The sequence below is a fragment of the Planococcus citri genome, chromosome 1 (assembly GCF_950023065.1).
Source record: "Planococcus citri chromosome 1, ihPlaCitr1.1, whole genome shotgun sequence".
NCBI lineage: Eukaryota > Metazoa > Arthropoda > Insecta > Hemiptera > Pseudococcidae > Planococcus > Planococcus citri.
Window position 1 is genome coordinate 42245842 of NC_088677.1, and position 14617 is coordinate 42260458.

A 14617-nucleotide genomic window follows, 5' to 3' on the forward strand; every position below is an offset into this window, starting at 1 on the left:
AGACCAAGTGTTTTCAAAATAGGGGTATGTATACTAACTTTTGAGACCATTCCCAGCTTTCAGTTATTTCGGCCCAATCACAGTGGTATAGCTCTTGGACTATATGTAGTAAGCCGGGTGATAGTTTACAAAGAGGACAAAGTACCGATACTCAGTCAGGGGGAAGAGCTGAACTGGTGTTCTGTAACAGTTTAACACTTCAATAAAATGTAATACCTACCTGTCAATATTCGCGAGATATCATTATGATTAACGAAAAAGTGTCGATAAGTAATATTCGCATTTCTACCAAAAGCAAGTAATTAGTCGGTAATTAATCACAACGTGGAAGTTGAATCTTATGTAAACATTGTTATTAGGTATATATAGGTACTTACTTATTCTTCTTTACCGCGCTAACTGGTTCCAGGCTGTAACCATAAATTGTTCCTGTTGTGCAGTAGGTACCTAGCTGCCTGATATACTCATTGCAATCATTCGAACTGGTATCTGCCATATGCGGTTTCAAGATACACACTCATTAATAACAAAATAAAGTACCTACCTAAGTAAAAAAAAATTACGAATTTTTTCAGGCAGACGGTAGTTTTATTTACCTACACTGCGCGATCTGCGGGTTAAAACTTGTGTAACTTTTCCAACTTTTTTTTTCAATTCCCTGTTTTATCTTTCGAAAGAAAATAAGAAAGAAGTATAAAGTTACTTATACCTACTTGTACTTACTTACTTATTGAGGAAAGTTAATTTCGTAAAAACGGGAATTTTTATAAACGCTATACGAAAAGCTAACGAACATAGGTATCAATGGATAATCTTCGTATTTGTTTGCCTTTCCGTGTAATTTTGCATAACCATTATCGTGAGAATGACCCTATAAACAAAAGGGAAATTATCTCGAAAAGGGCAACGACTGAATTGTTACTTTTTGTAGCCAGTTCTCTAAGCATCAAATCGGTCTTTCGCTTTTCCAAACATTGCGAACTTTATTTGCGTCATTTAACTAAACAAATACTGTAGTAGATTGTAGATACGACGAATTCGTATTTCGTAGGCGTGTTTTATTTTTCAAATCTGCGCGTATCGTCCTTAATACATACGTCTACGTAATCACCTACCTATTTTGGTATATTTTTTTGTTTCTTGAAAAATAGCTTCCTTTGCAGAAATTTATTCGTGAAGTAAAAAATATACGTACCATCGCTGGCTTAAATGTTAAAATATTTGTTAGTTAGGTCTTGTTAGTATTATTTGAATGTTACTGTACCTTGATTATAAAGTCATTAAACATATGGGAAAAGAGAAATGGAAGATGGGTACGAGTTGTGAATCCTAATGTCCATTGCCTGCTTATAATTATGAAGTAAAAGTCCAACAATCGCTCAGTAAAATAATAATGTGTCACGTAACATTATACTGGAGCCAAAAAAATCATCTATTCTTAACGTCATCATTGTGACTTGATGACACGTGAACAATACTTGGATAATTTTTCATTTTGTCAATTTGCCGTCTACATTACGATTAGAAGTGCACTGATTCAATTTTTCGTGTAATCGTGTATTTTTTTAAATACTTAAAAAACGTGCCGAACATTCCATTTTAGCATGGTACCTACTTTATTTTACATAAATGTCGCGATATTTTGAAATCATTTTTTTATGATTCGCATTGGATTTATGGCTCAATAAATGAATCCTATTTGCATAAAATGAAGCCGAAAGATATACTGGTAAGCTGCAATTTTGCATTCAAGTTGGTATTAAAGAGTACATACTTACTTATCCCATATTGTAAATTTTATTATTTGAAATGTAGGTAAGTATGTTCTATGAGATAATGTATTACCTATTAAAAAGTGATTTTTTATTCTCGAGTTTTTCCAGCTCCGTTCAGAAAATATAACCAAACTTGAAAATATTTTCAAACATGTCCAAATTTTAATCGATAGGTAGGCACTTACTCATATAGGTAAGCATCTTCTTTTTTTCTTTTTTTGAAAATCATTGAAAACAGCGCGAAAATCTGCTTTTTGGTTATTAACTAAAAAAGGACGGAGTGGGATGAGCATGAAAATTCTCAAATCTAAACCTCTAAAAAGCACATCAGTCGTGTACAGTCCCGATGTAACTACTCGTGCATACCAAATTTCTGGCAATCTCTGAAATCAATTCTTAAAAGGGTGGAGGGTATGAAAATTTTTATCAAGCACATTAGCACATACATAAAACGCGAAAATTCTGGATTTCTTAATTTCCTTCAAATTCATTGAGAGTTCTGATTTTTAGATGAGCTAGCAACCTTTAACTTCCCTCCAGCCCATTCCTATGCGTTTCACCTTTTTTGGTTTTTACTCCTCCTTTCCTTTCTTCCTTACCTGAATGTTAGGACATGTATGTATCAGTTTCAGGTCAAGATCATCCGCACGCAAACTCCTTCAATCAGCCAAACCAAACTAAAAGTAGGTACCTAACGAATCTTAGAGAATTTCATTTGAGAGAGAGGACTTCTTGGTGGCGCGATGGCGGGAGGCAAACATGCCCAAGCTCAAAAATCAGAAAAAGTATGAAATTTTACTTCTCGAGCTTCGTGAAATTTCTGTCCTCTTTTCTGTTTGAGACAACTAGGATTCCCTTATGGGCAAGACGTGAAGAATGTTTTAATCAGTTAATTTGAAATTGACCTTCATTTGTACTTTCGATCAGCATTGAAAAATTTTTGCACAAAAATTTCCGATAGGAAATTCGGATTCAGCGAATACTTATTCAAGAAAAATTTTCACCATGTACTCGCGTACACTCAAAGAATTGTTTACCTAAGTACGTATGTTGTACGGCCACAAGTTCTTTATTTCATTTTTTTCAGGTAGATATAGGTACCTACCAAAAATTCATTCAGAAAATAAACAAGGAAACATGACTAAATTTCTCTCTTTTTTTTTTGTAAAATTACGAATCTTTGCAATTAACCCGATTTTATTAGCGAGTCGGTGCTTTTGTGAATAATCTCATTCAAATACATTGGATATACTTACACGGTTAATTATCAAACCGGTCACGAGTAGTTTATTTTACTCGGTGGGTATAATGGTGATTTAATGCTTAAAATGAAATTTTCAAAACTTGACGAGGACAATCACCGAATGCTGTAAATATTGACTCATGAAAAAATTTTCCACGATCTATAGCTCTCTGTAAATTTTTGCAGTTGAAAAATATAAGGTAGTCTGACTTCTATTACTTACCTACCTATATGTTATGTTGCTTACAAGGGCCTAGATAAGTACCGCAAGTACCCAAGTGTACCAAGTGATAATTTCCTTCTATTTCATTCGTACTTAATGTAAAATTATTTTTTAAGAACAAGTCTGTAGTAAAATTGCGAGTATTTATGCTGATAACTTGGGCTATATTTACTTCACCTTTAATGTGTAGTGTATTTTTTAAATGATTCTTTTCTCACGTTGAATTAATTAGGTATAACGAATAAAAAAATTTAATTCAAATATCTTAGTGTCACTCATAAATTATGGCTTAATAACCTTTAATAATTGAAGAAGAATAATGACATATTGATAAAAAAGAAATTTTCCAAAGAAAGTATTTTGGGTAAAATTATTCAAGATGTACACCATCAACATACCTTTTCAATTTATCAAAATATCTAGGTACTATGTATGTACACAGGTACCTATATCCTTGAAAGGGGACAGGGGTTGTCACCAATACCTAATGTCTTTAGAGTATTCTGTTTATCATTATACTTTTACGGGTAGAAAATCTGTTAAACAAATTCAGTCTTCTCTCTCCTGTTGTTAAGTAAGATCACAAAAAACTACATTTCAAAAGCAGGTAAACAAAATAATTAAGTACGTCCTAGCAAAACAGTGAAGAACAATTTTTTTATTAAAAGAAAAATTTAATTTTCGCGTTGAAAATTAAAAACACAAAAAAATAGAGAAAAAAGAACTGGAGATGAAGATGGATTACAGTGGTTATCTCGGTGCGCTATTCGGCCATGATTCTGGTTCAACTTTTTTTATTGCGGTCCAAAACAGTTGTTATATGTAGTAGGTACTCGTTCACAGACACACGGGAAGGTATAGAGAATTTCAGAACGAATGAGAGAAGTTAGGAACTCACTTATATTCTTATCAAGGTCTGCGAGTTTTTGCTGTGGATTATTCTATTTAGAAGAAAAAAAACTTGGGCTTTAAATATTGAACTGATCTTACGTATAATAATTTTATTTACCTATATCCGGGAAATCAGTTTTATCCAGTTCTCTCGTCTAGGAAAGTTGCTCAGTTTTCGGGAGAATTATCGCTTCGCCAAAATTCGGTCGTCATTTTTGTGTTTATCATGTCTTCGGAGTTTTTGCAAATCTGTACCAAAGATCAACTGTATGAATTTTTTGCCGAATTCAACGCTTCCGAAGAATCAGTCCAAAATGATGTGAAATATCTTAAAGAATGGATTAGGAAACAAGCTCATTTGCCAACTATTGAAGGTAAGAGAATATACGTGATGGAAAACTTGGAAATATTTTTTAATGTTATTGTGATGTCCATCTTTTTGATACCTATATATTTTTGTTATAACGTTCCTATATTTTTACTGTACTCGTAAGTCGTAAGTACAATAGGTACCTGCCTGAGCATTGCTTTCTTCTTCCATATTTTATTCTGAATCGATATCAACATCTTATTATTACTCACCTTTTTTAATAATTTGTTTTTAGAAATTATTTGGTAGGTACTTTTTTCACAAAGAATGAATTAGGTGACAGGTGAGAAAAAATATAACTAATAAGTAATAAATAATACTTGCTGAAGTATTATCGTGTGATGAAGCGAATAGTCTTCATATACTTTGTATGAGTGGGTGGGGTTTTTCAGTGATGAAATTATGCATGCTATAAATTGAACTGTTTAAGAAAATGCCTGTGGATTTCCATCACTTTTACAAATCAGAGTATGAGTCTGAAACACCTCCAACTACTTAGAGATAGGTAACTCTACGTTATTCGAATATTTCTCAACCTACGCGAGGTGGTATTGGTATTATCTAATGCGTGATTTTTCTTAAGAATTCGTTGAAATTATTTGATGTTTTCAAATTTTACAATAAAATGGGATTTTCAAAATTTGTCAAAAATTTTTAGATGGCTAGAAATTCCTTAATCACTATACTTTCGTTCTTTGTGCCTCGTAGGTAAGTATGGCATTTTTAAATAGAAAAATTTCTTTTGATTTGATAGTGTTATCACTTGTAAACAAATTTATTCCTGGTAATGAATCAACGAAAATGGAGGGTCGCGGATCTGCGGATGAGTCATTCTTATTTCAAAAAAAAAAAAGGGACGCAGCATTTCTTTAAAACGCTCTTAAAAAGCTTTCCTTATTCGCTATGTAACATTTCAAAAAATAATTTAAAATGACATCATTTTTTCAGTGATTTACAAATGTTTTCCTTTGGAGGGAGAAGGCAGTATAGAAAGGGAAGAAGCGAGGAATGTAGTTTGTCGGTATCTATATGTACGTTTTGTTCACCTATCAAATTCAAATCCTGTGCACAAATTTATCACATTTGCATCTACACAGCCGTGTCAGTGACCTCGAAATTGAACAGATAGATGTTCGCTACTTTCAGGTGTATTTTATTCAACTGTTCAAGGTTATACCGTGATTGTATCATTAATACGCGGATTTTTCCCCTCAAGAATCGTTGTTGCAGTATATTAGAAACGTGTCAACAAATAGGTACATCTCAACAATCGAGTCGAAGCAATCAATATTTAAAACATTCATGAAACATTGAGAAATTCTACATTTTATTATGGGTGCTAAATTGTTGCTACACATGCCCACTAAGATAAGGAGACATTAGTAGCAAATTAGATGATTGAACAAATTCTTAGGCTAACTGTATACGAACTTCATTTTGGTCTCATTTTCAAGAGCTCTGAGCTCATCGTCAGAATAAAAACAATAGGAAGGAACCTATTCCTGCATTTTTGCAATTAGAAATGTGGTATTGGATGAACCAAAACTAAGGAGTCCAATAATATTGGAAATGTATTTTTCTAGCCTTACAGTAGACCTTTTTTTTTATATATAAAAATTGATTTAAGAATGTAGAGTATAGTTTGAAATACTTTATTCGTAATTATTACCTTTCCTTCGATAATTTCCCCAACATTATAGATAGGTACTTAAACACTTTAGAGTCGATTTCGAGGCCACGCATTTGTAATTGGGAAAACCTAAAAATATTGTTAACATAAAAACTCACCTATACCTACATCCCCACGTGTTTGAAGCTGTCTGGTAAAAAAAAAACTCACAGAGATGGAAAATTCTATTCATAAATCAGGTATTCTTGGGTGTTCTGGGTATAGTTCGAAAATATCATATGTAGGTAGGTACCTACATGTCCTATATCTAGGTAGTATAAGTGCCATCAGTACCATCAACCAAAAATTCGAATGGAATCACAGGATCAATCACTATAGTTGGATTAAAAATTCAGTGCTCATATGTTTTTAGAAAAATTTTCTTTAAAAAAAAACAACAACTACAACTCGGGTTTTTTCTTTTATTTGACTCATTTTGTAGCCAATCGAATTATATAAAAAAATTTCCAATTCATAAGCATGAACTCCAAATGCGTAAGGTAGGTAGGTAGGTAGGTACCTCTATACCTATATACAACGACATTATTATAGGTACTAGGTAGGTAGTAGGAACCCTCTTTAAATTAATTTTAAACACATGTGTATCATCATGATACTGGTTTTTGCTGATAAACTGTTGAATGAAGAAAAAATCTTTATACAAAAATAAAATAACTTGAACTAGGTAAGTATAATTTTTAAAAAAAATCATAGGTAGTAGTGTAAATATTATGTGCATTTCGAGTGGGCTAAAAATATTTACTAGACTATTCAAAATTACATCGAAAGCTGGGGTAAAAAATTATGCTACCCTTGTGATATTACTCCTAATGGGTCGTTCTAAATTAATAATGAAGTTATGTAAGGTTTTATGAATACCTACACCTCCATTAACAGTTTCATAATAGTTTATATAAATATCTAAGCGGTTAAATTTTAGCCACCCCTATTCATCGTTTCTAAAATATTCTAAAAACAAAGTAATGGCAGCGATATCTTTTAATTTATAGCGAAAGGCCGGATTTTGTGTAAAATCAATTTCCTCGCTGCAGTTTTTAGTAACACAGGACTACAGCACGCTGTTAGATCTGCTTATGTATATTTCACACAGGCTCGTATTTTCAATTTTAGGTGAACTTCCATATACCATACGACATGCATTTGCGATATAAATCGTAGTTCACTTCGTGTTTCTATCCAAATCAAAGCTTGCTTAGAGGTACTTATTCATTTGAGAAAATTTGCTTGGTTGCGTAGTTGATCGGTTTTGCGTAGATTGGTTCTCCCATTCATCTTTTTCAAAATTATTATTAGATAACTTGTTACTCGTATTATAGAGTCGAACAAACGCTGCACTCGTCGTTTTACACTAAAATACGAGTACCTCATTCATTCCTGGACTTTTTGTTCGAAAGTAAATTTTTTTCAGAAGTGGGCAATAATCGATGATTTAAAACAGGGCGTCAGAAAAATTATGTTGCTTGAAAATATGTAGTAGCTAGGTGATTTCGCTCAACGCACGTGAAATACGATGCCGGCTTTAAAAATCACGCAATTCATTTTTCAGTTGTTAATCCCAGTACAATAGTCAAGCATAAATCAGTAGCAGGTATACTAGATACAGGGTGCCCTGAAATATCGTGAACCCCAAAGAAAGTTTTTCACTAAAAATATAGGTTGGCAACGTGAAATAGATGCATATGATTGGTGGAATGATATTACCTCAGTCTAACAACCAATCATGTGCTACATATCATTATTATTATCATTCACTGTGATCAACCGAAACATTTAGCAGAAAACTTTTTTAGGGGTTCGCGATATTTCTGGGCACCCTGTAAGTATACCTATATGTACCCCGAAAATATTTTATTTCAAAATTTCAAGTCACTGATAAAAACAAATTGTAACAACTCTATTATGTGAAAATTTACGATGAGTCATTCCATTCATATCTAATGGATTTTTTTTTAGGTAGGTGGAAACCATTTCTATATATAAGTATTTTGAAAATATTCTAATAATTACCTGCTTATAGCTATTCGTATTTTTGAACCAAAATACACAACGACATCACAAATCATTTACCAACCAACCTATCTAGTACGTATAGGTATACCTTTTTACTATGATTTATTAACTTCCTTTGACAAAAATTCTCATATCGTGTGCTTTTTATTTGTAAAAATGGTCTCTAAAAGGGGTTTTATATTAACGCATTTTTCGTAGGTGGGTATTCATTTTTTTGAAAAAATTTTCAAATACATTTTTCAATACCTACATACTTTGCGTGGAATTACGAGTGAAGAATTAATTTTTACAACGGAATCCGGTATTATGTTTCGGCGTTTACGAGTAAATTTCACTTTTCATTGAAAAATTAAATGTTCACCTTCCCACTTACTCGTACAGGTATACTGGTTTATTTTGATTCACGCGTCAGTGCTCTGCAAATAAACAACAATCGTTCTCCTAAAGTTCATTGATATGGGCACGTACGTAGGTGAAGTCTGTATTTAATATTGCTATAGGTAGGTATCTAATACTAGTGGTGGCATTTTTTTTCTTTTGGAATTTTTGCATATACGTACTTACATATGTATTTCTGCTCAAGTTCATAAACACAGACGGGAAATTTTAAGTGATGAATCAGAAGAAATTATTAAAGCATTTTGCCTACGGTGTTATATGTATGTAATACAGTTCTTTGAATTCATCGTACCTACATACTATATGTAGGTATGTGTCTATGTATTCGTATCAAGATTTCAAAATTTCCATCTCAAAGAATCACAGAATGGTCAGATTATATTTTGAATTACGTATAGTGCTGACCAATATCGAAAAATTAAAAAATGTATGAGATGAGATAGAAGTGGAAATTTCCCATTGAAAAAAAAGTGCAATATTTGTGGTTGTCCTTAGTACCATACATCTAAATTCATAAAACAGGTATCCAACTTCTCATGCCTACTTACTTGAATTTTTATATAGCGTAGGTATTCATCTATTAGATTACTTACTTACAAATATGCTCAGGTTGTTTTATTATATCGCTAATTTTTCAACAAACGTTGTATTCATTTCTCACACGTGATAGCGCATATTTTAAAATAATGTACCTATGTAGAACATATTACGCAGGTAATCTATAATTTTTATATTTATTTACCTATACTCGTGATTTTGTCTGCTTGCATAGATGATGAGTGGCTAACCAACTTTTTATTAAGATGTAAAAACAGTCTAGAAAAGACAAAAAAAGTATTAGACGGATATTACACAACGAGGACCTTGATGCCCGAAGTTTTTCAAGATCGCGACCCATGCACAAAACAAATAGAACATGTATTTCGACAAGGGTACGTTGGTAAATCTAAGTAAAGACGGTCATAATAAGAAAATAAGCCAGTGTAAATGTTATTAAGGATGTTTTATTTTTATTTCTATTTTCAGAGGCTACGTACCAACTACAAAATTAACCCCAGATGGTTATCGTATCGTAATATTTCGAATTTTCGACGACTCAAAGAACAGCATTCCAGATCCAGAGAGTATAATTAAAGCCACACAAATATCGACTGATTACAGTTTGAAAGTAGATAAAATTCGAGGAATGATTGTGATTTACGATTTTCAGAATATTACTATGAATTATATCACAATGATGTTCTCCATATTGAAAAAATTGCTCACGTTAGCCACCGTAAGTTTGGCAACTCTACCTACCTACCTATCTACGTATACCTACGTAAAATTCAACTGGCGTGTGAATCGATTTCGAAGAAATGAAAAGTACATACAATAAAAGAATACTTACTTACATAGAGAGAAACCTCGATAAAAATATCTATCTTTGTAATGAGATTTTTAAAGTGAATTGAAATTTATCCTTTGTATACGATTTTCACGAGTAAAAAGTATTTTTTAGCTTTTGGATGCGAATGAATGGATTCTCTGCGACCTTGAATATCCAAATTGTAAAATGATGTTCGAATGTTGACGACTATTTTGAAAACTTCGCGCAAACATGTAGACATAGATATTAGGTACCCACCTAAATTTTCGTGCATGGGGTAGCAATACAAATTTTCTGCTTTCAGTCATTATTCAAAAACTTCTACCATTTTATGGCATAAGTATACGCATGTGTTTCATTGAGAGATGATGTCAATAATTTCAGTTCGTGAATTTATATCAACTACCCAGTGTAAATAAATATGTGTAATGAAGAGAAATTATTTTTTATTCGTTTTGATTTTACGCTCGATTTGTTTTACAGAAAACAACGCCATGTCGTTATCACAAAATTTACATTCTCAACTTGATACCTGCAGTCGAACCAATCATCAGTTTCGGTAAAAGTTTAGTGAAGAAAGAATTAGCTGATAGAGTAAGTCTATAATTTAAGTACTGAACACTAAATGTCTGTTCATTTTTTAGAAATTATTATTATTACGTGAATCGAGTACCTCTATCTACATATCATAATAATTATTCAACTATATATTTCTCAAAATTTAAGTACCATGTACCTACCTAAACTTCGCAACAGTCAACACTCCCTCGTATGCCACGCGCTTTTAATAGCTTAATTACCTACTAATTAGTGTGTTAGGGGTAAAGTCTGATCCTCGCAGCAATTAGCATTCAAAATGTCCAAGAAAATAGGCTTCAACTTCAAGTCGGTTACATTTTTCTCCCGCTCTTCCTCTTCTTTAAAAAACGTGCAGATAATTTTGAAATTTTCTAAAAATTTTGATGGCGTCTTTTTTCAAAACAAGAAATAAAACATAAGACCCGGTACCTACCCACCTACCTATGATGCAAATTATCTATTTATTAACGAATGTATTATTCTATGAAATTAACAACAATTACAAATATTTTCTCATATTAGGAAAAAAAAACTTTAAAAAAAAGCAAAAAGTAAGGTTTTAAATTCGTTCAAAATTTTATTAACGCCGATGACATAAATTGTGTGCATCTAAAAAAAAATCAAAATTTTGATAGGCAGGAAAATTATATTGAACAATAATCTAGTAATCATATATCTACAAAAAACTGAAATTTGATTTCGACGAAATATTAGAGATGTTTTGAAGTTACTTACAGATTTTGTATTTTGTTTAAAGTTTTAGAAATAATTTCTCCAAGAGGATTCTTTCTAATGAAATTCGCAGCCCAAAAATTAAAGTTAGGTAGGTCACGATATTCGTGGCGTCTCTGCCATATCAACTACCAGAAATCGATTCAAGGCCAGAAGAGGGAGATAAAAACTTAAAATTCACCAAATTTGTGATATTTTCCCACACCAAATTAAAAGTTTTAAAAATTTGCCGTAACTTGCAACAAGAAAATTCAGCGCCTAAGATTTTGTATAGGTATGTAGTTTGTATTAGAACATTTCTCTTTCAAATTTTCTCATTTTGTATCGATACAAATTTTTCATACATTGTGAAGAAAATGAAAAGAAATTTACGAAAATTGTTTCGAGTACCTTACTTAACACTACAGTCTTTACCAACAAGATCCACCATGACGTCGTTAAAATTTGAAAATTAGCCTATGGCTTTCCGAATAAATATCAATTTTGCAAATTTGCGAATCGTTTGTACATAGTTAAATGTATGTATCCGGTACTCAAGTACCTACATGTCTCAACTAAGTACTTACATGTTATCCCATTCTTATAAAATCTATTGATAAAACATTTGAAATTTCTATTCGTTGCCTGATATAGGTATGGTATGGTATGGTACATGTATAGAATGCTTGGTTAGACCCAATTTACATATCTAATAAAAAATGAATCAATCGTAGGAAGAACGTTCGCGTACCTACTTTCTTGTTTGCCTTGACTCAGTTCAATGTTTTTATTTTATATTACATATGTACGAAAATTCAAAAACTGCTAATGATATGTCTTGGATGTGTAACAAACAAAATATCTTGAAATCATATTCCAAATATATAGTTACCTAAATTGTTGCTTACAATCTCTTCCGTTGTAAGGTCGAAAGAAAAAAAAAGGAAATATTTATTCCTCAATGGAATTTTAAAAAATTCAAGTTCAATCTATCCACGTTAAATTTTGAGAATGCGAGAAAAATAATTATAGGTACCTATGTGTTTACGCAGATAGGTATGTACATGTTTGAAGAAAAAAAAAGATGCAATTTTTCGTTAAAATGAAATTAGGTAACTATATCCGCGAATGTTGACGATTAAATTTTTCTTTCAGGTTCAAGTATGGAAAGATGATCCAAAAAAATTAATTACTGTTCTACCAAAGGAAGTATTACCCGCAAATTACGGAGGAACTGAAAAACCACTAGAAGAGCTCAAAGGTAATTTCATTAAAAGTTAGCGAGCTAGTAGACCCTACGTTTACTAGAACTTCAATACTTAGATAGGGAGTTATGCATATAGTAGGTACCTATAATTACCTATACCTATTCCAGCGCGTTATGCTCGGAAACCAGGATTTTCAAATTAATCGATAATTAATATGTGCAATTCCCTTAATTACCAAGGTATCTTATTTGCAGAAAATAAAATTTTTTCATTTATTTCAGATCGTTGGTACGAAGAAATAAAAAATTACCAAGATTGGTTCATTTCCGATGAAAAAAATAAAGCCGATTTAAATAAAAAACCGGTGGATAGTTCATACGCAAATAATGATGTTACTAATTATGGAATAGAGGGTTCATTTCGTAAAATCTGTTTGGATTGATGTCGTGTTTATTTTATATTTTCTATGCCACTTTATTTATAATTCATTTTAAAATTTCTGCAAACAATTGTGAGTCATTTTTAAAATTTAAATTAAAATTACGATTTAAAAAAAGTACCTACCTATTACTTATGTAAAAAGATTTTCCATAATAAATTACAATATACTCAACATTGGTCATCATTTCTACTCAATTCTACATTTTCGCATCGTGGATACATAGGGTACCTACCTATCACTCGTAAAGTTTTTTTTTTATCAACATTACCCATTTCTTTCATTTCGTAAATGAATGTCAACTTGAATTGTTATTTGTTGGAAGGTGAATCATTCTATTCTTGGAATTATAATTTTGAAAATATTATAAAATAGCATAGCTCAACAGGAACACAACAAGTATGTTGAGACATTGCGTGATTTTCCATGAATATTACTAAATATAAAATTTATTTGTACGCATAGTGCACTGTCGGTGTAATGATTTAATGTTGATTACGTTTCAAAGTTTGAACCTACAGGTTTGAAAATTTGGGGTTGATAAGGAAAACAAGAACCTACTTAGTATACATACCTACCTACTAATGTAATGTACCTCATCTATAGTGCTTCGATGGAAGTAGGTCTGGTACTATAAACAATAGAAATTTTACATCTACTTACGTACAGACACAAAATGATCCAAAATCAAATAGGTAGGTATGTAATTTATTTTACATGACTATGGTAGCTGAAGTGTTGAACTTATGAAAAAAGTTTTTACAGCAGATGACTTTTCATCCATTTAAATTGCTAATTTTTTCAGGACTATTTCAAATTTATCAAATTTTACCATAATATTCAATCGGTATGTTTCAAAAATTTGAGAAAAAAATTACTTTCATCATCTACGAATATTATGGTAAATTTTTATGAGGTGTAAAGCTTTTTTGGTTAAAAAAAAAAAAAAAAAAACAGAAAAAATAAACAAACTTTGACAAAAATTCCAGTAAAATTTTATGCAAGGTAGGTAGAACCATTTTTAAACGTAAGATCTCATAACATTTATTTTTATATTTTTCCTATTTAACCTCTAAATTTAAATATCGCATTAAAATATTAAATTTGCTGTTGCTTTTTCAATTTTAAAAAACACAATTGTAGATGGGTATAGGTTTTCTTCTCCTGAAAAAAATCAAAGATCGTTTCACGAGTTTGAAAAAAAACTGAAATTTCAAACAAAAAATGAAAACTACCTACTTTAAATAAAACATTTTCAATTCATGAAAGTTGTATGGCATTTCTTAAATTTCTTTTTCAAAATATAACATTGATATTTCTATTCAAAAAATGTTGCTATATAGGTATGTAATTAATTAGGCACAGGTACTTACTTATCAGAAACCTCACTTTCAAGAAATTCTTAAAGTATGATCACATTTAATAGATATTAGAGAAGTAGAAAAAACAGAAAATTTAATCCAGGTACCTAATGAAAAAAAGTTACGCGTACAAATTTTAGGTGTACCTATTATCAAATGCTTAGGTATTAAAATCAAATTCGCGCAGTTCCATCAACACAATGACGTATACTTACTTATTACTTACATTGCATGAGTGTAACGAATAAATATGTACTTAATAGCAAGGAATTCGACTATACATAGATAGATACATGTCGTTTTAAGTAATTTTCGTCATTTTATGTAGGTACTTGAATGTGTGACCATA

The 14617-nt window shown here is 31.4% G+C and overlaps 1 protein-coding gene across 1 annotated transcript; it reads left to right on the forward strand.

The window, feature by feature from the left end:
• Nucleotides 1-1495: 1495 nt before the first annotated feature.
• LOC135832025 (alpha-tocopherol transfer protein-like) lies at nt 1496-13081 on the forward strand. Its single transcript, XM_065344980.1, has 7 exons — nt 1496-1729; nt 4292-4506; nt 9374-9533; nt 9628-9877; nt 10454-10564; nt 12416-12521; nt 12750-13081. The coding sequence occupies exons 2-7, from the start codon at nt 4359-4361 to the stop codon at nt 12908-12910; spliced, it is 936 nt and encodes a 311-aa protein (XP_065201052.1). The 5' UTR covers nt 1496-1729; nt 4292-4358; the 3' UTR covers nt 12911-13081.
• The last annotated feature ends 1536 nt before the right edge of the window (nt 13082-14617 follow it).